This window comes from Lygodium microphyllum, chromosome 3, assembly GCF_053477565.2.
Source record: "Lygodium microphyllum isolate KBCC chromosome 3, Lygodium_microphyllum_v1.1.10, whole genome shotgun sequence".
Taxonomy (NCBI): Eukaryota; Viridiplantae; Streptophyta; class Polypodiopsida; order Schizaeales; family Lygodiaceae; genus Lygodium; species Lygodium microphyllum.
Genome location: NC_141137.1, coordinates 98,248,077 through 98,275,564, shown reverse-complemented (window position 1 = coordinate 98,275,564; position 27,488 = coordinate 98,248,077). Strand labels below are relative to the sequence as shown.

At 40.2% G+C, this 27,488-nt stretch overlaps 1 protein-coding gene across 2 annotated transcripts; it reads left to right on the top strand.

Annotated features, from left to right (window-relative positions):
• Positions 1-1,442: 1,442 nt before the first annotated feature.
• Positions 1,443-26,451, top strand: LOC148038655 (EamA-like transporter family). 2 transcript variants are annotated; one of them, XM_087674108.1, is made up of 3 exons: positions 1,443-2,168; positions 2,326-2,743; positions 17,139-17,309. In XM_087674108.1, exons 1-3 carry the CDS (start codon positions 1,608-1,610, stop codon positions 17,306-17,308), a joined length of 1,149 nt encoding a protein of 382 aa, XP_087530234.1. In that variant the 5' UTR covers positions 1,443-1,607; the 3' UTR covers position 17,309. The 2 variants fall into 2 exon arrangements, with proteins under 2 accessions (XP_087530234.1, XP_087530228.1); XM_087674102.1 differs by lacking the exon at positions 17,139-17,309 and adding an exon at positions 25,771-26,451 and having other exon boundaries at positions 1,446-2,168.
• Positions 26,452-27,488: the final 1,037 nt, after the last annotated feature.

Below are 27,488 nucleotides of genomic sequence, written 5' to 3'. Positions count from 1 at the left end.
AGCGGCCTAGCATCATTGTCAGTCAACCATAGTAATAATATGGTTGTTGTTGCTATTAGTTGACTTAGGGGTGACATAGGCTTCGCACATAAAAACATTTTCATCACTTTAATTGACAACCATAGAGTAGTCACTAAAGATAACACCCTACAATACTAAATGATGCCATCATTTGGTGATTGATATAAGCAATGCAAGCAATCCTATATTGTGAGCGAAGAAGCACCATTTCAATCTAAGCTACACAAATGAATGCTTGCCCCCTCCACCCAAAAAAAGACTACCAAAATCTTGAAAAGGCAATGCTCATATGCACTCTTGTTTCAATTTGGGATGTTATATTGGTTAATCTTCAAGTACTTGCTCTAGTTGGGATGACTATCTCTTAAGTACTTGTCATAGTGGGTCTTAACGCATAGGTCTTATAACCTAGCAATAATAACCCCATGTTCTCTCAAGATGGAAGAGGATGTAATATGCCTATTCTCAAGCTTATTTAGTTAACTAAACCAACTTATGTAAAACCACATTGATAAATCAATATGATTTCGTAAGTTTATTTTATTCTTCTTATGGAGTAATTTGATCCTATTTTATTAGAATCTACAATGCATTTAGTTTGTCTCATAAGAATATATATAGTACCCATACTAGAATTCACATTTTTATGATTCTTTTGGATTAACTAGGAATTTGTTCCAATTGGAATGACTTATCTTATAAGTACTTGTGTTATCTAAAGCTCACGCCCCACTCAAGTTGATTGATTTGAGTGGGGTGGCAAGTGCACCTAAGTGCTAAGTTTACACTAAAAAGCCTTTGTCACGACGATAGTGAGGAGAGAGAACAAAACGATGTATTGTTAGAGGAGAGAGATGTTGCAAACTCCAATCATTTGGAGCCATGTCTGATTCACTTCAAGAAGTTGACGTACATCGAATGGGCAAAGTTGCGAGAAAGGGACTGATTAATGGGCCAAAAGCATTCGGAAGTCAAGTTGCACTTCCAGACACTTCAACCGCGCTCATTTTCTTGAGCTTGGTGGAAGCCTAGACCTAGGCGTGTCACGACTCTTAGTTAAGACTGGTTACACACCAAATGATGGACGTCCACTTTGTAAGCTTTAACCAATCAAAATACTTATTTAAGGGTTGGGCGTCGCAGTCCTTTACACACTAGAGAGGACATGACCTGTTGTTTACCTGCTAGACGATAGGTGAACTCCTGCCTACTTTTGGACGGGGAGTCTCTCTTGCCCACTTTGTAAATGGACGGACAAGGGTACACTTTTTATATTTACAACCAATCAAAAAATTATAAGTTTACTATTTTTTGCTTTTTTACAAACTGTATCCATTTGGTATGTAAAGGTATGACGCCCATGTACGCACTCTCCACGGGTTAGACCGACCATCACTTGGTGTGTAACCAGCCGAATACTTCACTAACTGGCAACTGCTCGATAACAGCAGCCGACGAATAAATTCATAGCTCCTGATTGGCGGCTTTCCGCTGGTTCCTGTAGAATTTGCCTAATCTCACATTAATGTGCCTTCGTTGGCAGGACCGCAAGCCGCTGATGGCAGACTAGAGCGGCCGAATTGACGATGCTGCAGAAGACATGGCAATGGATCCTGGGCATGCTCTATGTGATCGCCGTCGCCGTCATCTGGATTGCGGCTAGCTTCGTTGTCCAGTCAGTCGTCGACAGCGGAGTCTCTCCGTTTCTGGTCACCTACATCTGCAACACGCTCTTTCTTGTATACTTACCTATCGTCGAAGCAGGCCGAATCTTGCAGCCGCTGTTTGCTCGGCTATGGCAAAAGCATTACGCAGATCCAAGCATGCCAGTCGGTACAGTGGAAGGTGCGGAATCGGAAACCGACAACCTTCTGGGGGATGGGATTGTAAAACAGCAAGATGTTGAAACAAGGGCAAAAGATGAGGATGCTGAGAAATCCGGTTCAGCTGATAATATGGTATGCATGGCAGAACATGCTGATGCTGGTTACGAAAAATTGACTGTCACAGAAGAGGCCTCACAGCCGTATGCATCCCCACGATTGTGGACAAGGAAAGAAACCGCCTGCGCTAGCCTGTTTATATGCCCTTTTTGGTTCCTTGCACAGTTCACATTCAATTTATCTCTCAAGTACACAACAGTAACCGTGAGTCAATTTTCTCCTACCTTGTTACACATGCACTTTTTCAGTTTTATGAGCTTGCATGTAATGGTGGAATTCCAGGGGGGCACTTCTATCCGACATATTTGAAAAGACTTATCCCAATTCAGTATTGGCTTACACCTTTTTTTGTTGCATGCAGTCCAACACGATCTTAAGTTCAACTTCCAGTCTGTTCACGTTCCTCATGTCCCTGAAATTTCTGCAAGAGAAGTTTACATGGGTAAAGCTATGGAGTGTGCTTCTTTGTATGGCAGGGACAATAGTTGTGAGCCTGTCAGATTCAGAGGCAGGTAGCAGCACAGCTACTAATCCAGCATGGGGCGACTTACTCTGCCTTATATCAGCTGTTTTCTATGCAGTATACACAACACTGATCTGGAAGAAGCTTCCCGACGAAACAAGTGGAGAAGAGAAAGCAAGTACAGCGTTATTTTTTGGTTTCCTTGGATTGTTCAATGGGCTTGTTTTATTCCCAGTCGCACTCCTCCTGCATTTTACTGGTGTGGAGCCATTTCACCGTCTCACTCTCAGACAGTTTGGTCTTATTGTCGGAAAAGGTACTCACTCGATACTTTTCATTCAGTTTTCTGCTCTTTTGAGCTAGAGCCTAGTTCTATACACAGATATCTTTTAGGATTTTAAGTTTTGAGGTCTCAGCTATTGTTATAGATAAATGGAATTGGCAGAATAATGCTGTTGGTACTATCAGATGTTTCTGTCTTAGTGATCACAATGTCTTAAGATGTTTGCCAGAATTGCAGCTTCATTGCATGATCTAAACCAAGAACAATGCTTAAGTTCAAGAGGGCTGAAAGGAAGATCAATGATTTCTGTAAACTGCAGCAATTTGGCTGATTATCGAAGATTCTGAAAAACTTTTGAATTCACGTTTGAGGCCTGAGAAGATTATATTGGTGCAGCTTTAAACTGGAAAAAGGCATATCATGGCTTTTAGAGCCAAAGTTGACAAGCATAGAAGTGATTTAATCTTCTCCAAAGGTCAATAGCCATAACTAAAATGCAAAAGCAGCTACTGGAGCAGTTCGAGAACGTCTCACCAAAATCGTCTCCTTTAGGCATTATTGAGAAGCTAAAAGACATGATCTAGGAATTGGAGTTGCTTGCTAATGGGAGGATTATCTAGTGTTTCATGTCAATAATCCCCTAGAGCAGTATGGTCCTATTCCTACCATGTGAAGGAGCTAGAGTTAGTACAGTTTGATGAGTTTGTTACCCCCTACACTAGAGGAGTCGGTTGAAATAAAGCCTGTCATACTAGGTAAGGAATGCAGTGCTTGTGGTCTCAATATTCAAACCAATGTAGTTGGTGTTCACATGGTAGCCATGTAGACACCAATAACATTTATTGTGTTTTGCATCTTTGTTGACTAGCCATTGCATGGATAGTAAATGTATAGTAAATGCAATCAAGAAATCTTAGAGGAAGCATATGTTGATATTGGAGCTGATGTTACTTCATACAAGAAGATTACATTGTGGAAGGGATTCCGATATTTGCTTAAAGTTCTGGTTGAATAAGTCTCAATTCGGAGATGACACATTGCATTTGCTTTGGGTCTACCAAGAGACCATGCATTTAGGGACAACCATATTGTTACTGGAGGTGGTCGACCAATAAATGATCTAATTGGGTGGGTTAGCAAGAAAATGGAAAGGCCCAAAAATTGGGGCTCAATGAGGGGTGTAGACTTGTCATAAATAAGCCCTCTTGGAGATTGCTGCAATGAGTTGCAGAGGATTCTTCTAAATTTTTTTGGGTTTATTGGCTACCACGACTGTCTACTTCCTAGTCCACTCCATTGATAGATTTGGATAGCTACTAGTAGCATTGGTCATGGTAGTTACGATGTGACTTAGTGTGAATGCACTAAAGACACTTTGGGATTAGGGCAGCCGAGTCTTATTTATAGGACTCAAGGCCTTATTGTGCATGTTCATTGTGTGATCACCAGTGTTGGACTCTTGGCCCTTTGGTTGATGCATCCATACACCGAGAAGGTGTGGGCTAGTGGTATGGGACGCCAACCCTTGGGATGTAGTCGTGACCTCAGTGCTACTAGCTCCTAGGCTTGGGGTAAGCCCATTTGGCTCTATGGCTGGAAGGCGAGTTTGACGTCCGGTCCCTTTTACTGTTAATATGGCTTGTGTCATGTCTTGTGTGCAAATTCGATCCTAGGGGGACATTTCATTGGTATTAGAGCGTCAATTTGCAATTGGATGTGAGATTTGATGACATGCATAAAACTACTTTTGCTCATAGGACCATGATTGTTCACATCTAATTGTTGCTGAATTTTTGAAGTGGTTCTAACGATTGGAGCTCGGGAACTACCACTTTGAGGCTATGGCAAACCATCATTGGAAGCTGAAACCTTGTAGCCCAAATAAGCATCCAAATTTTGATTGACAATCATTTTGGTCCATTTAATATTTAATGTTAATGCTATGATTCCCCTTTTTGTTAATGCAACATTAAATGCTATTCATAGTCTTAATACTTGTGTTAGTGTTACCATTGATTTTAATGCTAACATTATGTTTATTGTTAGTGCAAACACTACTGTCAAGGTATGGTGATATGGTGTGGAGAGAGAAAGAATCAATTCGTGGAGAGAGAGAGAGGTAGACTATGTGGAAAGAGAGAGGTTTGCCCTTGTGGAGAGAGAAAGAGGCAAACTGTGTGAAAAGAGACATGTGTAGTTGTGGAGAGAGAAAGAGGTAGATTGCATGGAAAGAGAGAGATGAAAGTTAAATCTCTTTGCATCTCCTTGTTAAGAAACCAAGTCATTTTGTACGTTTCTTCTCCTCCATTCCTATTTTGGTTTCCATTTACAGCCCCAAAAAAGGCTTTATTTGGATCATTATTCAGTGTTTGGGTGCCACTCGAAAGAGCTAGGGCCCCGCTTGAGAGACTTTAGCGAGTGCCACTTGAGAGAGTTGGGGTGCTACTTGTTGAGACTCTATACTATAAATATGGCACTAACTTTCGTCACTCTTCATCCCACACATTTCCCTTCTGACACTTTGTCACTCTCTTCCATATTCTTCTTTCCTTCTCCAGGAGGAGGACACTATGGTTCATGGCTTCTGCATCCATCTCCACTTGGCATTTTGCAGCCTATATCATCTAGCATCAGCCACCTTACTTGGCGTCATCATCAAGCTTGCGTTTGCAGCAATTTCAGGTCATCTACAGTAAGTTACACCCTCTTATCAGCCCTAATCAAATACCTGCGTTTTTGCGTTTTCTTCACTCCTAAAGGGCTGCCTAGTAGTCACTTGTGTGTAGCCACTTACATAAAGAGATCTTCATAAGATATTCTTGCATTTTTATCTCTAGTTGGCTGCCCAGCAGTTACCTTGATAGTACCCATTATCTTAGAGATATTTCAGCATATCCTTAATCTCTAACAGCTCTTTAGGATTGCGTTTTGCTCCCTCTAAAGCTGGCTATCCTTTCCTTCACCATTCAACATTACTTTGATATCCTATTGCTGGAGGACTGTGTTTCGCTTCCTTCATTGTGTAGATTCCCTACAGGTGCTATGGCTTGATCGGATAGGATAGTGCAGTCATCTTCAGAGCTTCGGCTCCGCTGTATTTGCTTGATTCACTTAGCACTTAGTTGATTCAATGATTCATAATTCATTATCATCTTCTCCTATGTTTTCTTTGAGTTTTTTCTTCTCTTACTGTTTGCTTCATTGAGAGAGAATGGTTATTGGGTACCATCTTGCTAGTCTGCTCTTTCGAGAGAGATAGGTTGCTTGACTCCTACCATTCCTTTGGCTCCGCATTTCGCTCCATTGAGAGACAAGTGGCTGTTTTCCACCCATGGCTTCACAGGGGCTATCTATTACATCATCTTCCTTGTATTGTTCCACAGATACCATATTTGATGCGGATGTCAAGGAGATTCTGTGTGATACTCCTTTATGTACTTCCTCATCTACTTAGGTTCAAGAGGCCACCTTTGGGAGTTGTCTAGCTTTTGTTCCATTGGAGTCCTAGATACCTTCTTCTGCACATCCACTGACACTTCCTTGATTATTGGACACATTGTGATCCTTAATCTCTTATTGAGGGGGATTTAGAGGGGCTCATCTTTTTTCTACTTTGGAGGGGGATCCCATTTCTTCCGCTTCAAAGAGGGTCCCTCCTCGTCTTGCAGTTCTTCACCCACCTTGTTGATAACCTTTTACCTTCTTGGTGTGGTTGACATCTCCATGCCATCTCACACATTGATTCCCATTCATACCCATGATCTATAGCTTCTTCCTAGTTTAGGGCTTTAAATGTTTTAGCCATGGCTTGGTGGCTAGGCCTTCGTATGCCTTCCAGGATGGAGTAATGGAGCTTGTGGCTTCTCTCATGAGGTTGAGTTTTGGGTACTTTCAACTCATCATGTCTATTGTTCTTCACTACAGGTCACCTTGCAGGTGGAATATTGAGATAACGATTGAAGTCATCTATAATCAGCATCAAATACTTGGCCTTCCTAAGGGAGGCCGTGCCCATAGGTTCATAAAGGTCGGTATGAACCAAGTCAAGCAGAGTAGAAACTCTTTGGGTGGTAACGTGGGGGTGTAGCTGTCTATGTTGCTTACCCCTCAAACAACTAGGGTATGAAGTGTGAATAGGAGGAAAATTGGGAAGTCCCTCCACCATCTTCTTCTGAAAGAGGAAGATGAGATAGCTAGGTAGCTTCAAGACTAGTTGGCTAAGCGTTTTATTGAGCCCAGTAAATCCCCATGGGATACATCAGTCCTTGCTAAAAAAAAGGATAGCACGAATCACAATATGCTTCTGCGTCGATTACAAAGGCCTCAATAAGGTGACAGTTAAGAATACGTATATGTTATCTAAGATGGATGGTATGATAGATCAGCTTTGTGGTAGTATGATATTTCACCAAAATCGATCTTGGGTCTAATTACCATAAGATATGGATATCTTCAGAGGGTGTTTTGAAAACTGTGTCTCGAATGCTGTATGGACATTGTCCATTTTTAGTTCTACCTTTTGGATTGACCGATGCTCTCACAACTTTCTAACATATGATGAATGACTTATTTCATTTGTATCTTGGAAAGTGGATAGTCGTTTTTCTCAACAATATCCTTATTTATAGTAAGTTGTTGGAGGAGTATGCAAAACATTTGTGCACCGTCTTATGCCTTCCAAGACCAAAGAAATTGTTTGCGAAACTATCCAAGTGCGAATTTCCTTGCATGGAGTTGTTATATCTTGGTCATGTTATCTTGATTGATAGCATTCGGATTGATCTCAAAAGGTTCTTTAAATAGTCTATTCTGGGGACCATAAGGCAAGTAAAATCTTTTCTAGGTTTTACTAGGTTTTTTCGAAAGTTCGTAAAGGAGTTTTAAAAAATTTATATATAATGTGCCCTTGCTTATATTGTTGAACCTTGATATGCTTGCTTAAGGATATTCAAACAAAAAAGAAGCATGTTAGTCCTGGTTGTTCAGGCTAGTGAGCTTGATGAGTGTTTTCAAACATTGAAATGATTGATTACTACCGCATTGATATTGTAAATTATTGATCCGAATAAATATTTTGAGGTTCATATGAATGCGAGTGATTATGCTTTAGGTGCTGTTCTTTATTAGGATGACCAATCTATCGTACTTGTGAGCTGTAATCTCATTGATGCTCAAACATGCTATATCACCCAAGAGAAGGAATTATTGATGGTCATCCATGTGCTTAAAGTATGGTGTCGTTATTTGTACAATGCATGATTTATTATTTGGACGGACCACCATTCATTAAAATACTTTTGTGATTAGCTCGATCTTCGTGGCCGCAAAGCTAGATGGGTAGAGCTTATGCAAGAGTTTGACATCGAAATTTGCTATTGGAAGGGCATAACTAATATGGTTGCTGATGCTCTTAGTCGAATTCCTAAAGTTAAGGCCTTATTCTTCTTCGAAATCTTGATTGATTTCTTTTTCTCTCTCAAAGGGCATTGCTAAAATGATGTTCACTTTGGTAAGATTTGGCAACTAGTTCAAGAGAAATTTAGTAGCCCGGAAAGCTTTGGCATTCTAGACGTCCGAAAGGTGGCTACTGAGAGAAAGATGGTGGAAAAGTATTCCATTTGTAATGGATTGCTTAACAAGGTAAGTGTGTGTGCCTCATGATCAAGTTATCGACAAGAAAATTTTATATGTCACGATGCTTTGAGTAGTGGACACCCTCACATACACTAGACTTTGGCCTTGGTTACTTTGGTACTTTTATTGGCCACATATTAAGACTATGGTAGAGTCTTATGGGCATTGGTGCTCGTAGTGTCAACTTAATAAAGTTGATTGGCCTAAACAAGCAGAGATGTTGCATTCTCTACAAATTCTTGATAGGAAGTGGAGCATTTCCGTGGATTTTGTAGTACAATTACCCTGCACAATTGAGATCATGATGCAATTTGGGTTGTGGTTGATCGATTGACAAGAATGGCTCAATTCATTCCTACAAAGGCAACCATGAAAAGCCATGAGTTGGCTGGTCTCTTTGTCGAACATCTTATAGACTTTTTGGTTTGCATGATGAAATAGTTAGTGATTAGAATCCTAAGTTCATTGGCCATTTCTAGTAAACAGTTTTTCAAAAATTGAAAACTCGATTGTCCATGTCGTCCTCAAAACATCATGAAATTGATGGATAGACCGAAAGGACAAGTCAAACTATGGAGAATATGTTGCAGGTATATGTCTCTTGTAGGCAATCTGATTGGGAGCATTTTCTTTCTCGAATTGAGTTTGCTTATAATAGTGCTAAGCATTTGGCTACTGGTTATAGCCCGTTTATGCTTATGTGTGGTTATGAGTTGAAACCACTGATTGTCACAAAGCTCAGAGGGAGGTGAAAATGCAGTCCATGACTTTCTGCATGATATGTAGGAGATGCTAATGATTGCTAGTAGGGAAAGCATTAAAATGGCCCAGGATCTTGCCACACTTTATGCTAACCCCAACATGGTACTTCTCGAGAGCTCCAAGAGGGCATGTCGGTTTATCTTATAGTCCGAAAGGATTCCAATTCAATGACTATTGGCAAGTGCTATAAATTTTATTTGAGGTATTTTTTAGCAGGATTATTAGCTCATGTGTGAGTCTGTGCATGCCTGATGGGCTGGGCACATTTGTATGGTTTTTAGGCATTTTATAGTGTTCATTTCATATGGCTTTTGGCATTTTATGCTAGTCGACTAACATTTAATGTTGGCTGACTAGTTGTTGGTTATGGCCTATTTTGGGTCTATTTATTGGGCTTCTCCTCCTCCTCAGATATATAGTCATCATCATTCTTTAGGTGGACTTCCTATTGGAGAGAGGAGCTGGTGCCAGTGCCCATGTAGTTAGTGACTCACCATTGTATGTGACTCTCTCGTGTCTGGTATATAGATTCCATTTCTTGAGCATTCTTTCGAGTTATCTTCTTTATAGTGTTTTTCTTTTTTCTTCCTCTTTTGTCTTGTGTTTAGCAGTTTATTTCAGCACTTGTTATGCTTCAATTGCTGCACCACTTCTGATATGGTATCAGATTGCAGAATCTAGGCTCTTGCTGTGTGTTTCTCTGCTGATTATAGGCCATCTACACTCTTGTTGATTTAGCGACTACTGCCTACTACCATCGCCTTGACTCTTATCCTCTGAAGGCTGCGTTTTTTCTCCAGCTATCTGTGTTTTCCTTGTTTGCTACATTTATTGCAAGTCACTTGCATTTAATGCTGGTTACTTTGCATTTTCATTAGCAACTGCTTTGTTTTTTGCCAATCTTGCTTATGGAGGCTGGCGATGTAGGCCATCTCATGGTTTATGTGTCGATGCCCTTTGATCCATGATCTCCTTAGGCATTTAAATTGTCATTAAATGCAAATTTTTGCTTTAGGACTAGGATTAGGGTTTATTTTAGGGTTTCCTATGATGGTTATTGATTTTAGTGTTGGGATGTAAAGGTCCTTTATTCACCTCTGTGTATTATACATGTGTATTATTATATTGTACATGTGAATGCACCCTTACGTGGCCTAGGTATAAATACATTTTATTCTTTGTGTACCAACACATTGTTGAGACACCCAAATTAGAGCGCACTCTCTCTGTCACTCTCACTCACTTGCACACTTCTACTACAAATTTTCGCGCTTCCCTTAGTACCACTCACAACAACTAGTATTAGAGCACACGTTGTGCACGTTTTGCGAGATTAGACCAGCTACCAATGTGCAGTCCTGCTTGACAAGTCAGGTGTGACCTGACGGGACCGGTGACATAGCTGGCAACTGATAGGCTACAATCGCAGGAAGAATCGCAGGAAGAAGTCGTGTGCGCAAGACCAGCGCGGGCGTTGTGTAGAAGACCAGCCGGCAACCAGCGGCAGGTCGATGGGGGAACCAGGCGACAGAAGACGTGGGCTGCAGGCGCACGCGGGGACCACTGTGGAGGCCGTTGCGTAGCGACGGGGTCCAGCGTGGCGCTAGCAGCAGGCTGCACGAATGCGACGTGACGGGGCATGGGCGGTTTATGCTTGACAGTGACATTTGTGTCAGAAATTGTAGACATTGTACATTTTGACCTCAGTTAAATTGGAAATTTTGCCAAATTTGTTGGAATTTTGCTCATCTGAGTAAAATTTCTTGACATTGGACCTGGAAAAATTGGGTTTTTCATGTATTGATGATATTTTGCTCAGTTGGATCAGATTGGCTGACATTTACGCACTATTGAACCTGGAAATTTGGGATTTTGTGCAGATTTTGGCAAATTTCTGCAGTATTTGCCTGTGTGGTGGCTGGTTTATGTAAAAACAGCAGAGGTTTATTGCTGGTTGGGCAAGAACAACAATGTATTTGTTGGTTCAGCTTGTTCTTTGCAGTTCAGTGCATTTACACTTGTGTTTGTGATAAAAATGGCTGCAACTTCCTCCAGTTTTGACATTAAGAGTTTGATGGAAATCAAGTGGTTTGATGGTTAGGGTTTTGACCTTTGGAAAGACCATATGCTAGGCATATTTTCTTAAAGGATTGTGAGGATGCTTTGCAGGAAGATAACCCACACAAATGCCTGTGCAGATTGGGCCAGAGTCAACAAAAAGGTTGTGGCTTATATAAAGATGGGTGTCACTGATGACATTTTGACAGACATTAAGGGCTTAGATACTAGTCATGCAATATGGGAGAAGTTGAAAACTACCTATGAGATCACCACACTTGTTAATCAGGTGCATTTAATGTGCAAGTTAGTGAATATGCGACTAGATGAGTCCAAGCTTGCAGCTGAGCACCTGAGTGCATTTACTCGTATTTTAAATTAGCTCAATGATGCTAATTTGGATTTTGATGATAAGTTGAGGGCGATCTTTCTGATCATGACACTGCCTAATTCTTGCGAGACCTTGGTAGTTTCTCTCAGTAATAACCCAAATCTCTCATATGATGGTGTGAGGGGTTCAATCCTAAATGAAGAAATTAGATGTAAGTCTAGTGGAGAAGGCAACAACTCAGCTTACAATGTTAGAGGTAGGGCTAAAAAGAAAAATGCAAATGCTGGATAGAGAAGCAAAAGCAAGAGCAAAGAAAAGGAAAAGAGCGATGTTACTTGCTATCAATGTGGTCGGAAGGGCCACAAGAAACCTGATTGCAGGTACTACAAGAAGGAACAAGAGAGAAAGAAGAATGCAGGAGATAAAAAGAAGAAAGAGGATAAGACAGATGTATCTGAGGTAGCCAAAGGCAAGGAAAATGCCAATGTGGCTTCAAGTGTAGTCATAGAGGAGCTCTCGAATGTAGAGGTTGATGTACTATGTGCAGTAGATTATGATGCCCTTTTATGTCACATGCAAAAGATATGTAGCTTACCAAGGCTGATGTGATTGATGCACTTTTGTTAGTTGATGATGGTGTCACTCAGACTTGGATTATAGACTCTGGTGCCTCTTTCCATGTAACTCCTTGCTTGGAGTGTTTTGCTATGTTCAATGTAGGCAGTTATGGAAAAGTATATCTTGGAAATAACCAATGCTTGCAGCATTGATGGGATAGGCATTGTACACTTGTCTTTGGATAATGGGCAAGAGCTTGTGTTGAAAGACATCAGATATGTGCTTGGTATCAAGAAGAGTTTACTATCTGTTGGTCAACTTGACTTGCATGGTTACACTACACTTTTTGGTGGTGGTTTGTGGAAATTGAAAAAGGGTTCCATGCTGATTGCAAAAGGAACCAAGAAGGGCACTTTATATTGTCTGCACTGTAAAGCTTTGAATGGCAAGTTTCTTGTAGTTGCTGAAATTGGTTGTCATTTTGGAGTTATGGCACAAGAGATTAGGCCATCTGAACCAAAAAGGACTTGATGTCTTTACCTTTTTGAAGAGGGTTGATGGAAAGAGCTCTAAACTCGATTTTTGTAATGACTGTCAGTTTGGAAAGAAAATGAAAAATTCCTTTTACTTTGGTGTCTCCCGTAAGTCCAATGTCTTGGACTTAGTGCATTTTGATGTATGTAGTATGCTCGTGAAATTGTTAGGTGGTGCTGCATATTTTGTCTCTTTATTGATGATTGTTCCAAGAAGATTTGGGTTTATTTGTTGAAAAAGAAAAGTGAAGTGTTTGCTGTTTTTAAAACTTTTCATGCATTTGTGACTACTCAAACAAGTAGAAAGCTGAAATGCTTGAGAATTGATAATGAGGGTGAGCTCACATCTATTGAATTCAAGTCCTTTTGTGATTTGCATGGAATTAAGAGGGAGCTTACAACTCCTTACAGTCCTTCTTCAAATGGGGTGGCTGAAGGATACAATAGGACTTTATGTGAAAGAGTGTGGTGCATGCTGTCCACTGCTAATCTCCCTCATGAATTTTGGGGAGAGGCACTTAAAAGCGCTGTTCACATTTGCAATTGCTCTCCAAATAGGTTCTTAAATAATGGCATCCCTAAGGAGGGTTGGTTTGGTAAATCAGCCTCATATGACCATTTATGGATATTCGGTTGTGATGCCTTTGTGTATGTTAGAGATGAGCTGAGGAGTAAACTTGACCCGAAATCCACCAAAGGCATTTTCATGGGCTATGGTGATGAGGGTGAATTTGGCTATAGAGTGTGGTTACCACAGTCCAAGAAAATTGTTCGTAGTTGTAATGTTGTGTTTAATGAGGCAAGTTACTGAAAAGTACTTTAGCCTCTGATTAAGACATAAAAAAGGTCAAATTTCAGAATTTGTAGCCACCTATTACTTCAAATGATGAGCCTCATGATGTTGTACCATAGGCTGAAACTGATGATCAGCTGGTTATTTTTGAGCCAGATGATGATGGACAGTAAATAGAAGCACAAGGATGTCATGGATAGCAAGATAGACTTGCTGATTATGAAAATGCGGGTGTTGGTAATGAAAATGAATGTGTTGTACAGCATGAATAGCATACTGAAAATGGCTTACAGCAGCCAATAAATCTTGAAAATAGCATACCTCCTGATGTAGACCTGATTCTTGAGAATGTAGATCGTTGGGTATGCACGTCTACATGCTTAAGAAGGCAACCACATAGGTATGACCCCTCTTTGCACTATGTGATGCTTACAGATGAGGGTGAGCCTCTTACAAATAAAGAGAAAGTCATGCAAATTCAGCAGTAAGTGGGAGCTAGCTATGTAGGAAGATATTAAATCTTTGTATACTAATGATACTTGGGATCTTGTGTTGTTGCCCAAAGGAAGAAAGCCTCTTCCAAACAAATGGGTTTACAAAGTAAAGACAGTTGACGGGAAATCCAAGTACAAGGCAAGATTGGTTGCCAAAGGGTATGCACAAAAGGAAGGGATTGACTTGCAAGAGGTCTTTTCACCTGTTATGAAGATGACCATCTATGTGTGTTTTTTGCTCTCAGTGCTGTATTGGATTTAGAGCTATACCAAATGGATGTGAAAACAACTTTTTTGCATGGTGGCATTGATGAGGAAATCTACATGAAACAGCTTGAGGGCTTTGTAGTTCTTGGAAAAGAGTAGTTAGTGTGTAAACTAAAACGCAGCTTGTAAGAGCTGAAGCAAGCACCACAATAGTGGTATAAAAAGTTTGACACTTTTATGCTCTCTCATGGGTTTACACACAACCATGTAGATCATTGTTTGTACATGAAAAAGGATACAGACGACAACCCCATCATACTTGTTTTGTATATGGATGATATGGTGCTAGCTGGGAAAAGAAAGACTAGTTTGGATGCTCTCAAAGATTAGCTGAAATCAACTTTCTCCATGAAAGATTTGGGAAATGTAAAGCATATATTGGGCATGAGGATTCGCAGGGATAGAATGCAGAAATTGCTGTTCTTATCTCCAGAGAAGTACATTGAAAAGGTATTGGATAGATTTAACATGGCTGAAGCTAAGCCTCTTGGGGTGCCTTTACCTCCATATCTTAAGCTTAGTAAAGCCAACAGCTCAAAAGATGACATGGAAGCCAATGGTATGAAGGGAGCCGCTTATGCTATGGTCACTACTCGTCTAGACATTACTCATGCAGTGGGAGTTGTCAGCAGGTTTGTGTCAAATCGTGGCAAACCACATTGGGAGGTTGTGAAGTGTATTCTTCGATATCTAAAGGGTACACAAAGAAGTATTTGCTATGGGTAGGGTGCACTTAGTCTGCAAGGTTATTGTGATGCAGATATGGTAAGTGGCTTGGACACTCGCAGGTTCACTAGTGGGTATGTCTTTACAGTTTGCTGGTGGGGCCGTTTCTTGGTGCTCCAAGTTGCAGAACATTATGGCACTGAGTACTACTGAAGCTAAATACATATCAGCTATTGAAGCTTCTAAGGAAGCTATATGGTTGAGCAGACTCGCAAAGGATCTTGGCATGTTTATGAGTACTCTTGAAAATAATGATTTTTTGCATATTTTTCTCTCTCCTCAGCAAGAAAACAGCAAGAAAAAAATTATTATTCTTCATATTGTTCAATTTCATTGAGGCGGGCAGCATCTCTTCTATTAGTCTGATTTATTCTCTCTTTTCACTTGGAAATTGTTATTTTATTGCTGATCATCACTTATGACCGGCAACAATAATGATTTATTGGGTATTCTAGGCGCCAACGACAAGCTCAATGGCACCAATTACCCAATGTGGGCTTACATGATGTGACATGTTTTTATCGCGAAGAATCTATGGTATATTGCGAACGGCACTGAGCAAAGATCGGCCTCTCCAACACCGGCACTACCTTCCATCTCCACATCGCGAGGTGGCTCTCATGATAGCGAATCATCTTCTTCTTCAACAATGCCTCCCACTCAAGATCAGATTTGATGGGATGGCCATGATGCCCAAGCTCATGCCCTAATTGCTTTATTCGTGAATAGAGCCATTATTCCATACATCCAATCATGCAAGACATCCAAGGAAGTATGGGATAAGCTTGCATCATTATATCAAGTGTGCAATGAAGCTGGTGTTGCTTACCTACGCAGCAATTGGAAGACGTTTTTATGGAAGGAGGTGATATGGATGCCTATCTCACTGGCATCAAAGATCTTATTGAGTAATTATTAAATATTGATGAAGAAATTCTTGATAATTAGCTTGTTTCCATCACTCTTAATGGTCTACTAGAGTCATATCAAGGTTTTGCTACCACCTTGCAGTTGGTAACTATGGGTAGCCAAGTTACAATTTTGACTAGCTTGTGTCTCTTTTGTTGCAAGAACCACAAAGCCGGCGCTACCATGGCGACCAAACATTCCTTTTCCACCCACCATTGTGGAAAACCTGAACCGAAGGTAAAAAACAAGGCTACTAGTAAAAAATCAACACACTTTCATGTTGGTCGTCCTTCTTTTTCTTCTACCCCTTCTACATCGAAGATACCCTTCCATGCTGGTCCCATCCTCTCCCAATCCTTCCAAGGGTATATCTACCAAACCCAAGAGGTGTAATTATTACCAAAAGACAAGGTACGACATCATTGAATGTCGTAAGCGCATTGCATCAGCAAAGAAGAAGAAGTTCTGTCTTGCTCTCACATATGAGATTGCGAACTGTTCTCAATTCAAGGATATACTTTTTCATTTAGTGTCAGTATAATCCTTCTATTCATGATGCTTGTTTTTCTATTACTAATGCGGCTTCTACTTGGTATTTTGACAGTGGTGTATCTAAGCACATCACCTCTTGTCGAGCATTATTTGCTTCTCTCTGATGTACCTAAGGGGGATATAGTTATGTGTGCTAACAATAGGTCTTATACAGTCAAAGGCATTGGACATGTGTAGGTTGTCTCCATCTTGTGCACTCCTTTGACATTGCATAATGTTCTCTATGTGCTTGGCATCAAGAAGAATCTTGTTTTCATTTCAGCCATTGCAACTTTAGGGTTTCATGTCATTTTTAATGGCTCTTGATGTGCAGTATACAATGATCAAGTTTCTTCTTCCATTGTCTTGATAGGCACCCTCACTAAAGGTTTCTATTGTCTTGACACTTTTTATCAACAACTTGCTGAAAATCCTATTGATAATGCCTTATTAACAAAGGAATCTTTTCATGATACACATTTATGGCATTAGAGGCTTGGTCACATTAACTATGGAGTATTGATGAAGCTCCAGTTAGAGGATATGGTCAAAGAACTTCCAAAAATTCACTTGCTATCAAATCACATTTGTGAAGGTTATTTACTTGGTAAGATGCATCAATTTTCCTTTCCTAAGGATTCTCATGTTCGTTTGCCATCTATTTTGCATCTCCTTCACAGTGATGTTTGTGGTCCTATGCAGACCAAATCCATTGGCGGATTTCTATATTTTGTCACATTCATTAATGACATATTCCAATTCACTTAGGTATACATGCTTGAATCTAAGTTTGAAGTCTTTTCTTGCTTCAAGACTTTTATTGCCATGGCAGAAACCAAAGTGGCTTTTGCATTTGGACCCTTTGCACCGACAAGGGGGGTGGATATCTTTCCAAACAGTTTTCAAAGTATCTTGCATCTCGAGGTATTCATCATCAATGTACCGTTCCTTACTCCCCACAACAAAATGGAGCAGTGGAATAGAAGAATAGGCCACTTATAGAGATGGCAAGATGCATGTTGAAGAGTAAGACTTTATCTAATTCTTTTTGGTTTGATGCTATTGTATGTGCCGCTTATGTTTTGAATAGGTGTTCCACAAGAGCTTTACACACCATCACTCCTTATGAGGCATGGATTGGCTCTCTCTCTTATATGAGGATTTTCAGATCATTGGCATATGCTCATGTGCCTTCTTAGAAAAGGCATAAGCTAGATGATAAGGCTATTCACTGCAATATATTGGATATGGTTTATTGTTAGTAGAGATGTTACCTTTGCTGAAAATGCTTTCAAAAACAGCCTAGTGTTAATGCTTCAAACATTGATACTCCAGACATCTTTGATAGCCTACTAGCGCTTTTCCATAATGGTTCCATGACAGATCCTTCTTCTTAGCCTTCATTTCCACCAATCTATAGATACATCACAACAGTCTATTCAGCCTGATTTATAGCTACAATAGCATCCTAATTGTTTGAAGAGAAGTCTCCTATTTTTGATCAATTAGAGCATACAAGTGCTGAAATTCAGCAGCTTTAAAGAGTCTCTTGTTGGCTGCTAGACTGTCACACAAACGTGAAAATTTGATGCTTTGCTTATGTTTAATTGACTTTTGATTAAAGGATTAATCAAATGTGCAATTAAAAGATGCACATGTGTTGCACATGTGAGGTGCAAGCTACTTTTTTACAGTTGAAGGCCGAAGGACCCTGTGAAAAAGATGGGTGTCAAAGGCAAAAGTTGTTACAACAAGTTACACTAGTTAGATTCTAGGTGAATTTTGGTGTCAATTTACCCCTAGTACCATTAATTGGCCATTAAGTGTCAGTGGTGACACTAGGGACTAGGCATTAATTAATGGATCAATGCTTGTCCAAGGGTCAGTTAATGCATGGGACCACTTTGGGTTGCAAATGGCCTAGCCAATTAATTTTTGGATGGGCAAGGTCAATTTTCTGGGCATGGATTAAGGGCTGAATTAATTTTCAGAATTAATTTATTCTGAAAATTAATTAAATGGCTGGAAATTGCCGAAAATGGATCAAGAAAGTTGCCACTTGGCAAAACTTTCCCATGCAAGTGGGGGAAAAGTTCAATAGGGCTGAAGGGAGAGGGAAATCTCGTTTTTTCATTTTGGAGCTGTTGGGAAGAGGTGTTGGACTGTTGCTGCCAGCTTTTGGGGCCATTTCCCAGCCATTGGAGACCATTTTGGTGATGGAGATTGCATATTCTTGACCTTGGGAAGATGTCAATTGCTGCTGATGCACTTTCTCCTGAAGATCACAGTTTCTGATGCTCCTATTGTTGTTGGTGCATCCGTTTGGGGCTGGTACAGCAGGGCAGCAGCTTATTTTGATCAGTTCTTCGCGACAAATCTCAGAATTTTCTCTCTTTACAGCATTCTCTCATCTCCTTCAGCCTATGCTCAGCCATTCTCAGCAATTTTCAGCCATTCGGAGGAGATCTCAGCCATTTTTGGTAGGCTGATCTGTAATTTCTGCAGTAAACCCTAATTTACGGTAGAAATTAGGGTTTAGCAGCCACCTTGGGATCCGTGCCAGAGATTGAAGGCTCAAGGGACTGAAATCGGCAGCTGATAATTGAAGATTATCAAGGGATTTCAGGAGCCAACCCATCCCAAATTGATTTGGGGCAGCACTTGGCCAGCAAGGGTCAAATTGGAGAAGAAGTCTTGGGTGAATCAAGGGGCAAATGACCCAAAAGGCTTGCTGGTCATTTATGACAACAAGAGCAATTGGTTAGCAGGAGGAGATTGAAGAATCTCAAGTTGTACTCCTTCCAATTGAATGAAAGCTAAAGAAATACCGCAAGGGGCGCCAATTTTGGGGCCAACTTAAATCAGGTTATCACCACCCATTCCAAGAAGGAAGGCTGGTTTCAAGACACTCTTAGGGATAGCAAACCTTCTCTTCCTTTGGCTGCCCGCACACAAGCCTTTGCTCGTAAGGATCAAGGTAATTTTCTTGTATGTGCATTGGTGGCTACATCATGCAATGAATAATCTTTATGTTATAAAGATGCTTTTTCGGATGATCGTTGGGTGGAAGTAATGAAGGTAGAGATAGATTCCATCCATCAGAATGACACTTGGGAGCTATGTGACTTGCCTCACGGCAAGTGTGCAATAAGTATCAAATGGGTTTATAAAATTAAAAGAAAATCAGATGGTTCTATTGACAGGTACAAATCCCGCCTTGTTGCCAAGGGCTATGCCCAACATCAAAGAATTGACTTGGAGGAGACTTTTGGCCCTGCCTCTCGCATTACTACCATCAGGAGTATTGTTGCCCTTGCTGCCCACTTTCATTGGGAGGTGCATCAACTAGACATCAATACAGCATTTCTCCATGGATATCTCACTAAAGAGATATATGTTTCTTAGCCTTTAGGATTTGTAGTCAAAGGCTTTGAGCACAAAGTTTGTCGCCTCAAGAAGGCTTTGTATGGTTTAAAGCAAGCTCCATGGACTTGGTATGCTCACATACACTTTTATCTATTGCATCTTGGATTTCAGAATAGCCTTATCGAGGCTACTTTTTACATTCAACATCAAGGATCTGATTTTATTATTCTTGTGCTTTATGTTGATGACATGCTTATCGTTGGGACACGAGTGCTGGTCAAATTGTAGCATTTAAAGCTGATTTACACTGGCCATGATAGATCTTGGTCTACTTCACTATTATTTGGGTATCTAATTTGCCACCATTGAGGTGGCATCATTATGACACAATCCACGTATATTGGACAGCTTTTTCAATTTGAGGATTGCAAGCCCGTGTCTACTCCCTTGGAGCCTGGTTTGAGATTCACTTCTGATGATGGTAGCAGATTGTTTGATATTGATTTTATTTAAAGACACTTTGTGCCTCATTTGCATAAGTGTGGCATTATTAGTGTGATCGCGTTGAGTGTTGTACACTTTCTTACTCATTAATACACTTTCTCATTCCTGGTCGAGTATTGTTTTGCATTGATTAATTCTTTTATTCTCATTCTTTTTTCATTAAATTAATTGCACAATTGCTGCATGCTTGGGCCAATAGGCGACAACATTTGCTCTTAACTGACAGTATTTGTTGGTTGTTTTCAAATTTTTGCAATTGATTATTTGTGATCAGCTTGTGAATACTACGTGTAAACTTTTTTGTTGTACAGTGTGTTCTGTTTGGTTGGCTGTCTTCTCTCTTTGTCTATCTTTCATATTCTTTTATTATCCTCTCCAGATGGCTCCTCTTTGTACTTCTATAGATGATAAGTTACATGGGCCTGACTCTCTTACATGGAGTGATGTGATGAAAGCATGGTTTGTGCAGAAGTAGATTTGGTAGTTTTGTTTGTGGAGCTATTCCCTGTCCTCAACGTCCTTTGCTCTTCTCAAAGATTTTAATGAGGACAACCATGGGGAAGTTGTGCTTACATGGGATTCAAATGATGTGCGTACCTATTCTACTCTTCTTCAATGTATTTCTAAAGAAGTTCTACTGGTAGTTACCTCTTGTAGGACATCTCTCGAAGTATGGTTGAAGCTTTAGGTGTTGTACGATGCACCGTCCACTATGCGTACTATGACTCTCCATGGACAACTGATGAAGTTTGATGCAGTTTGCCCTTCCAAAGGCATATCTCGTGGGAACGGTACTCTACAAGCTTCCCCTAAGGTTTAATGGAGCAGCGAATGCTTTGAGGGTACAAACATAATCTACACTTGTGAGCTTTACACATATATCCTTGATGCTACGTAAGCATGAGGTATCTTTTCGTTTACAAGGGAGGTTTCCATCTCATTATGGAGGTTCCAACGAGGACTTTATAGCTCTAGAGAGGGGTGATAGGAGAAGTAGTCGAAGGTCCAGTGTTATCACTGTGGTAAGAAGGGCCACTTGTAGAAGGACTGCAAGGAGCGTCCTCATGGGAGGAGAAGAAGAAGAGGAAGAAGTGGGATGTGGACTCTTCTGACATGTCATCCTCATCCTTAGACTTTGACCCCGATTCTCCGACCAAGGAGAAGTCCAAGGCGTAGTAGGGATCCACTTCTTTAGATCGAGGGAAGGGCTTGATTGCCCCTTTCTCTCATGCTTTCTAGTCCAGGTGATGCGGTCATCCCTCACGACTCTCTAGTGCCTAAGAGGGAGTGTGAGAGGGTGGTGAGATGGGAAAATTGAGCCTCATCTATATAGGTATACAAGTGCAAGGGTTCTAGAGAGGGACGTCCTTGACGCATTGAATGTAAGTTTGGCATGTTCAAACCCTGGAGTTGGGATTGACATCTAGGTTCATGATGGGCTGTTCTTTGATAGAGACCAGGATTGGCTCCTAGTCTTGTACTCACATGAGGGGACACTTTGGTAGTCTAGCCAAAGGCAGAGAAATTAGAATCCATGGCCACATATGTTTAAAGGTATTTTTGATAGGATGGTCTTGTATGCTATTGTGAGACATTGATGATGGACATAGAAACATGTTATGGCTCTTTTGTATTTTTAGGAGCTAGTACGATCGACATTGACATCGAGTTCTCTCCAAGGCACCTCAATGGTGGCTTGATTACTTACTACTTGGGTATCCATGGTTCTATGTTGTATAGACTATGATATGAGATTATCATTGTATCATTATATTGTATCAGATCACCCATGATCTAAGAGAGGGTGTTAGTAAGATTGTCAGCTCATGTATGAGTTTGTGCATGCCTGATATGTCGGGCACATTTGTATGGTTTTTAGGCATTTTATAGTGTTTATTTCATATGGCTTTTGGCATTTTGTGCTAGTTGGCTAGTAGACTAGCTGTTGGTTATGGCCTATTTATTGGGCTTCTCCTCCTCCTCCTTAGATATATAGTTATCATCATTCTTTAGGTGGATTTCCTGTTGGAGAGAGGAGCTGATGCCAATGCCCACACAACCAATGACTCACTGTTGTACGTGATTGTCTCGTGTTTAGTATATGGATTCCATTTCCCAAGCATTCTTTTGAGTTTTCGTCTTTGCAGTGTTCTTTTGTTTTCTCTCTTCTGTCTTGTGTTCAAGAGTTTATTTCAGTACTTGTCCATGCTTTCATTGTTGCACCACTTTTGATTGCATTGTGGTGCTTTCCAACTTACCAAGAAGATAAGTAGCATATCCTATGAGCTAGATTTACCCTCAAACATTGGAGTTCACCCTATGTTCCATGTGAGTTGTTTGAAAGAATGATTGGGACAAGGTGAACTGATCGTTCCGATTGAGGAAGTGAGTATTTGGTCAAGTTGAAAAACCGCCTAGAGGTGGAGGCTACTTGGGAGATGATACATTCATTGAAGAGTCGTTTTCCTCACTTCGTCCCTCAGGATATTGTTGAGGATAGTAATCATTCATAAGGGGGGAAGTGCTACATCTTCGGACATCTGGATGGATATTAGTAGCATTGGTCACGATGGCTATGAAGTGACTTAGTGTGAATGCACTAAGGACACTTTGGGGTTAGGAGCCAAGTCTTATTTATAGGACTGAAGGTCCTATTGTGCACATTCATTGTGTGATCACGACTCTTGGACTTTTGCCCCTTTGGTTGATGCATTTGTACATTGGGATAGTATGGTGAAACCAGCCTTCCTTCTTGGAGAGGGTGGTAATTTCCTAATTAAGCACTTAATTACAACAATCAACAAATAAACATAAATTGAAATGCACAATTTACCTTAACAATCTTAAACATTGGACACCTTGTTGGCCCCAAAATTGGCCCCCCGTTTGGTATTTCTTTAACTTTGATTGCTAATGGAATGAGTACAAGCTGAGATTCCACAATCTCATTTGCTGTTTCAAAAGCCCCTTTTTGTAATAACAATCTAAAAGTAATTTAGACCATTTTCCCCTTGACTTTTCACCCAAGACTTGCACTATTGGAATCACAAACTGGCCGAATGCTGCCCCAATTTACAATGAACAGTCTGGCATCTGAATTCCCTAACAATTACATAAATTTCAAGTGCTGAAATCAGTGTACGATGCCTTCTCCTATTGGCACGGGTCTATAGGTGGCTATCAAACCCTAATTTTTGCAGAAATTTAGGGCTTACAGTAGAAATTCTCTTCTTGTCTATCAAATATGGCTGAGATCTGTTCCAAATGGCTGAGATCTTTTGAGAAATTATTGGAGAAGGTGAGAGAAAGCCAAGATGAGAGAGAAATCAGATTCTCTTCGCAAGAAAACCCTAAAATTTGCCTATTGCATGCTCTAGCCTGCACTAAATGCAATCACCTACTACTAGGCACCTCCAAAAGGGTGTCACCTACTGCTAGGCACCTCCAAAATGCTGTCACCTGATCAACAATGCTATTGCCAGCCCTTAGAAGGTGTCTCCGTGTTGTCCCCTGCCTGTTGAGGTCCTCAGATGGCTGTCTTTTGGAGCAAATTGCTGTTCTTTGATTAGAAAATGGACTAGTAGCTCCCTCTCTCCCTCTTCCAAGCTGTAAACTAATTGAATGATTGAGACCTAGTTCCCAAAAACGTTTTCTGAGTTTGCATGGGTATTTTGGCCAAGTGGCAGCCTTCTAAACCTATTAATTAGCATTATCCAGCTATTTAATTGATTTTTAAAATTAAATAACATTGAAAATTAATTTCGGCTCTTTTGATCGTCCCCAAAATTAAATGTGCCCATTTATAATTAAATTAACTAGGCCATTTGCAACTTGGAGTGGTCCCCAATCTCTATTGACCCTTAGACTGGCATTAATTAATTATACAATGCTAGTCCCTAGTGTCACCACTGATACTTATTGGCTAAATAATTATCCTAGGGTCAAAATTGACACCAACTGACCCCCAAAGCCCAACTAGCATAACTTATCACAACTTTTGCCTTTGACACCCATTGCATCCTCGGGGTTCTTGGCGTGTTATCATGAAATAAATGCCATGTGCATCATATGTGCTAAACAACCTTGCACATTTGATTAATAACTTAATCAAATATTTTCCGCAAGATCAAAGCATCTTAAAATGTCATGTCCGTGTGATAGATCTCCCCTGTGAAATCCATGTAATCGTCCTTGATTGCACCACATTGTTCCAAAAGATAAGCATACTGCACTGGAATTTCCATAAGGCATCATAGTCACAACATTGGCCTTTGTTGTCTAACCATGCTATATGTCTCAAAGCATATTGAAAATTTCCAGGCTACATAAATATCAAATAATATAGAGAAAAAGTCCAGAACTATTGCTAGAAACCCATTGGATGCATCCATAACTTATGCTTCTCAGCTGTTCTGACTTTACAACCCTAATAAAGCATATTCTTAGAATAAACCATGGCTGAAATTGTCAATGGCATTTACTAATATGTTGCTATCCATGGGACCAGTGTAAACCATTGAAAATTGAGCATAATGTAATCATAAACTGATAATTTTCTGATCTGAGAACTAATCACAAACTGCTGCAAATGCGACCTCAAACTGACTCCACCTCACGGAGTAAGTAAAATAATCCAAAAGGCCCACATCTTAACCTATATTATTTTTAAGGGCCCATTTTTTAGTTAAAATTTTCTTAATGTACATTTTAAAATAGTCAAAAGCAAGAACACAAAGAGATGGAATGAACCAAGGTAAGGAATCCACTAACAATGATCAATGAGGTACAACTGATTCATGGTAAGATATGAATTATGTTCAACAATTTCCTCTCCCTCATAGGTAAAGAGGTCGTACAATGAACTGTGCCATGTTCCCATACCCCAACCTCCACTGCACAGTATAGTGAGGTACACTACCATAAAGTAGCAGACAAGTGGAACATAAATGACCACATATGATATGCCCAAACAATAACTGCCAACACATGGTAGGACCCCCCTTGCTTCATCAACCATGTGCTGGTAGCAATCTTGGTAGGTGTGTCCTCTGATCATGTTAGTCACATGTGGAGGGTCCTCTACACTGATTGCTGTTGTTGTCGATGGGCAGTAATCTGCTTTGGTAGAATGATGGTGAATTTGGTAGCTTGGTGCTTTGGTTGGATTTTTTAACTCATCATGACTCCATGCAATCGAGTCCCATTCTGGTCGTCATAATTTTCAACCTCTCTCTGTTGCAAGAAATTTTTTATCTGATCTGCTGCCCTGAGGAAGAACATTACTGCGAATATAGCTATTGTTAATCTGGAAGGCAGAAACAAAGCGCTAACGCTGGATTGAAGGAGTAGTGAGTATGAAGTACAGGAGCTCAGACTCACTACTGTCACTAATGTCTTTGACTTCATCTCTCTTCTGAATTTTAGGGAGAAACAGTATGTTATTAAGGCCATGACACTGCAAAATTTTGATGTAAATATCTGTCTGTGCTTTTGCATGCAAATATTTATTCTCTCATTTTTCAATAGAAAATTTTCAGATAGTAGTAGGTAATATTCAGCATTATGGAATGCTGTGTCTGCTTGCTTTTATACAGGACTACTCGATAATGTTTTGAGCGATTATCTATGGGCCAAAGCTGTACTGCTGACTTCAACTACGGCAGCAACTGCAGGACTCACTATACAAGTTCCAATTGCTGCTGTTGTTGATTCTGTTAGAGGGATCAAGCTTAGTATGTGGGAGTATGTCGGAGGAGTAGCTGTTTTAGTGGGATTTTTTGGTATCAATGAAACTGCCACTGGATGTTTTACTTCTGATGAAAATAATAGCACTGTTGAAGATCCTACTGCATCAATGCAAGCCATCGATTCTTCCTGAAGATCATTCTTTCATCCAAGCAAGCCATTGATTCTTTAGGTTTAATTACAGAAAAGATTTTGTTACTTGCTCACATGAAACAAAAGCTTTTGTAGGAAATGAACCTTCATGTACATATATGTCAACAACATAGTGATATACTGACAGTGCCTTTTGCTCAGTGACTTTGATATGTTTTACTTGAGCATGTTTCTTTTAGTGCATGATTAGTCATTGGAAGATGATAAGATTGGTTGGTGAAGGAGAAACTCTGAGCAGGATTTCTGATCATAGCCAAATTGTACTTGATGACTACAAGCATGATTACTCATATGCGCTACAATCCAAATGTATTTCTGTGAGATGTGTAGAACTGTGAATGTTCTTTGATCTATGAGAGGTTCTTTAAGTGCTCTATTCTTGATAAGACAAAAGAAAGCTGTTAAAAGTCTAAGAGCCTGTTTGGCAAAATTGTATCCTCTGTGCAGCCTGCAGTCTCAATCACCATGCACCCTCCCTTGGGACTCGGTTAGTATTTGCTTATTGCTTATTGCTAAACTTAAGTGTGCCACCTTGTGGGGCTACTACTGATTCTAAGTCCATGATAACATGGGATGGGGAATCGGAACAGGGAAGGGGAATTGGATGGGGGCGACCAAAAGTATGTTAGGGGGATGTGGGTGGTATGACACACATAATTAACATTTTAAATTTCATATTCACTGGATGTAAACATGTGATGTGGTGGGTAGAACATGTGTGTACATCCGTGCACATACAAAAGGATGTGTGGATAATGTGGGATGATTTTGGTATGAGAGTTTGCCAATTTTTTAAATGTTAGAAAAGGAAAAGAAAGAAAGATATTGACATGAGACATGTTGAAGAAAGATGTTAAAGTTTTAACAACCTAAAATAAACATAATCCATTGTTAGCTGTCCCTCACAAAGGTAGGAGGTGCAATCTTGAGAATGGGATAGGGGACATCCGCCATTTTGGCATCCCCTCTAGCAGGCATGTTAGACATGGCATCCCTTGGGTTGTTGCCCCTTGGTACTCTGCTTAAGCCTCCCATTATGAAATTGTGAGCTTGAAACCTTAAGCTTTTGGAGGTCCTTTGATCTAATTACTTGAAAAGTATCCCTCTTATATCTTGACAAAGAGCTAGTAAAAGGGCCTTTCGCTCAGCTCATGACATGTTTAGAGTTTAATCTCGCTTTCCCCTTTTGGATAGCCTCCTTGCTTCCAAGTTGAGCAAGTAAAGCCATTGAATAGAAAGAAAGAAGAAAGAAAACTTTATAAATATCGTTTAAGATGCCTTGTATGCATGAGACCAACACGATATATCTAGATATAATCCACATTGAAGAGTGCTAAAAGCATAGAATGAATGAAAAAGTATTACTATTAAACAATCATACCCTAGCATAAGTGATACTACTCTTGAGGAGTCC

What these genes read in the sequence shown, in the direction of transcription:
- LOC148038655 (XM_087674102.1), top strand. Translation starts at nt 1,608, where the DNA reads ATGCTGCAGAAGACATGGCAATGGATCCTGGGCATGCTCTATGTGATC. An exon ending in TCAAGTACACAACAGTAACC is followed by an intron (nt 2,169 to 2,325) that starts GTGAGTCAATTT and finishes TGTTGCATGCAG; the next exon opens with TCCAACACGATCTTAAGTTC. An exon ending in TGGTCTTATTGTCGGAAAAG is followed by an intron (nt 2,744 to 25,770) that starts GTACTCACTCGA and finishes GCTTTTATACAG; the next exon opens with GACTACTCGATAATGTTTTG.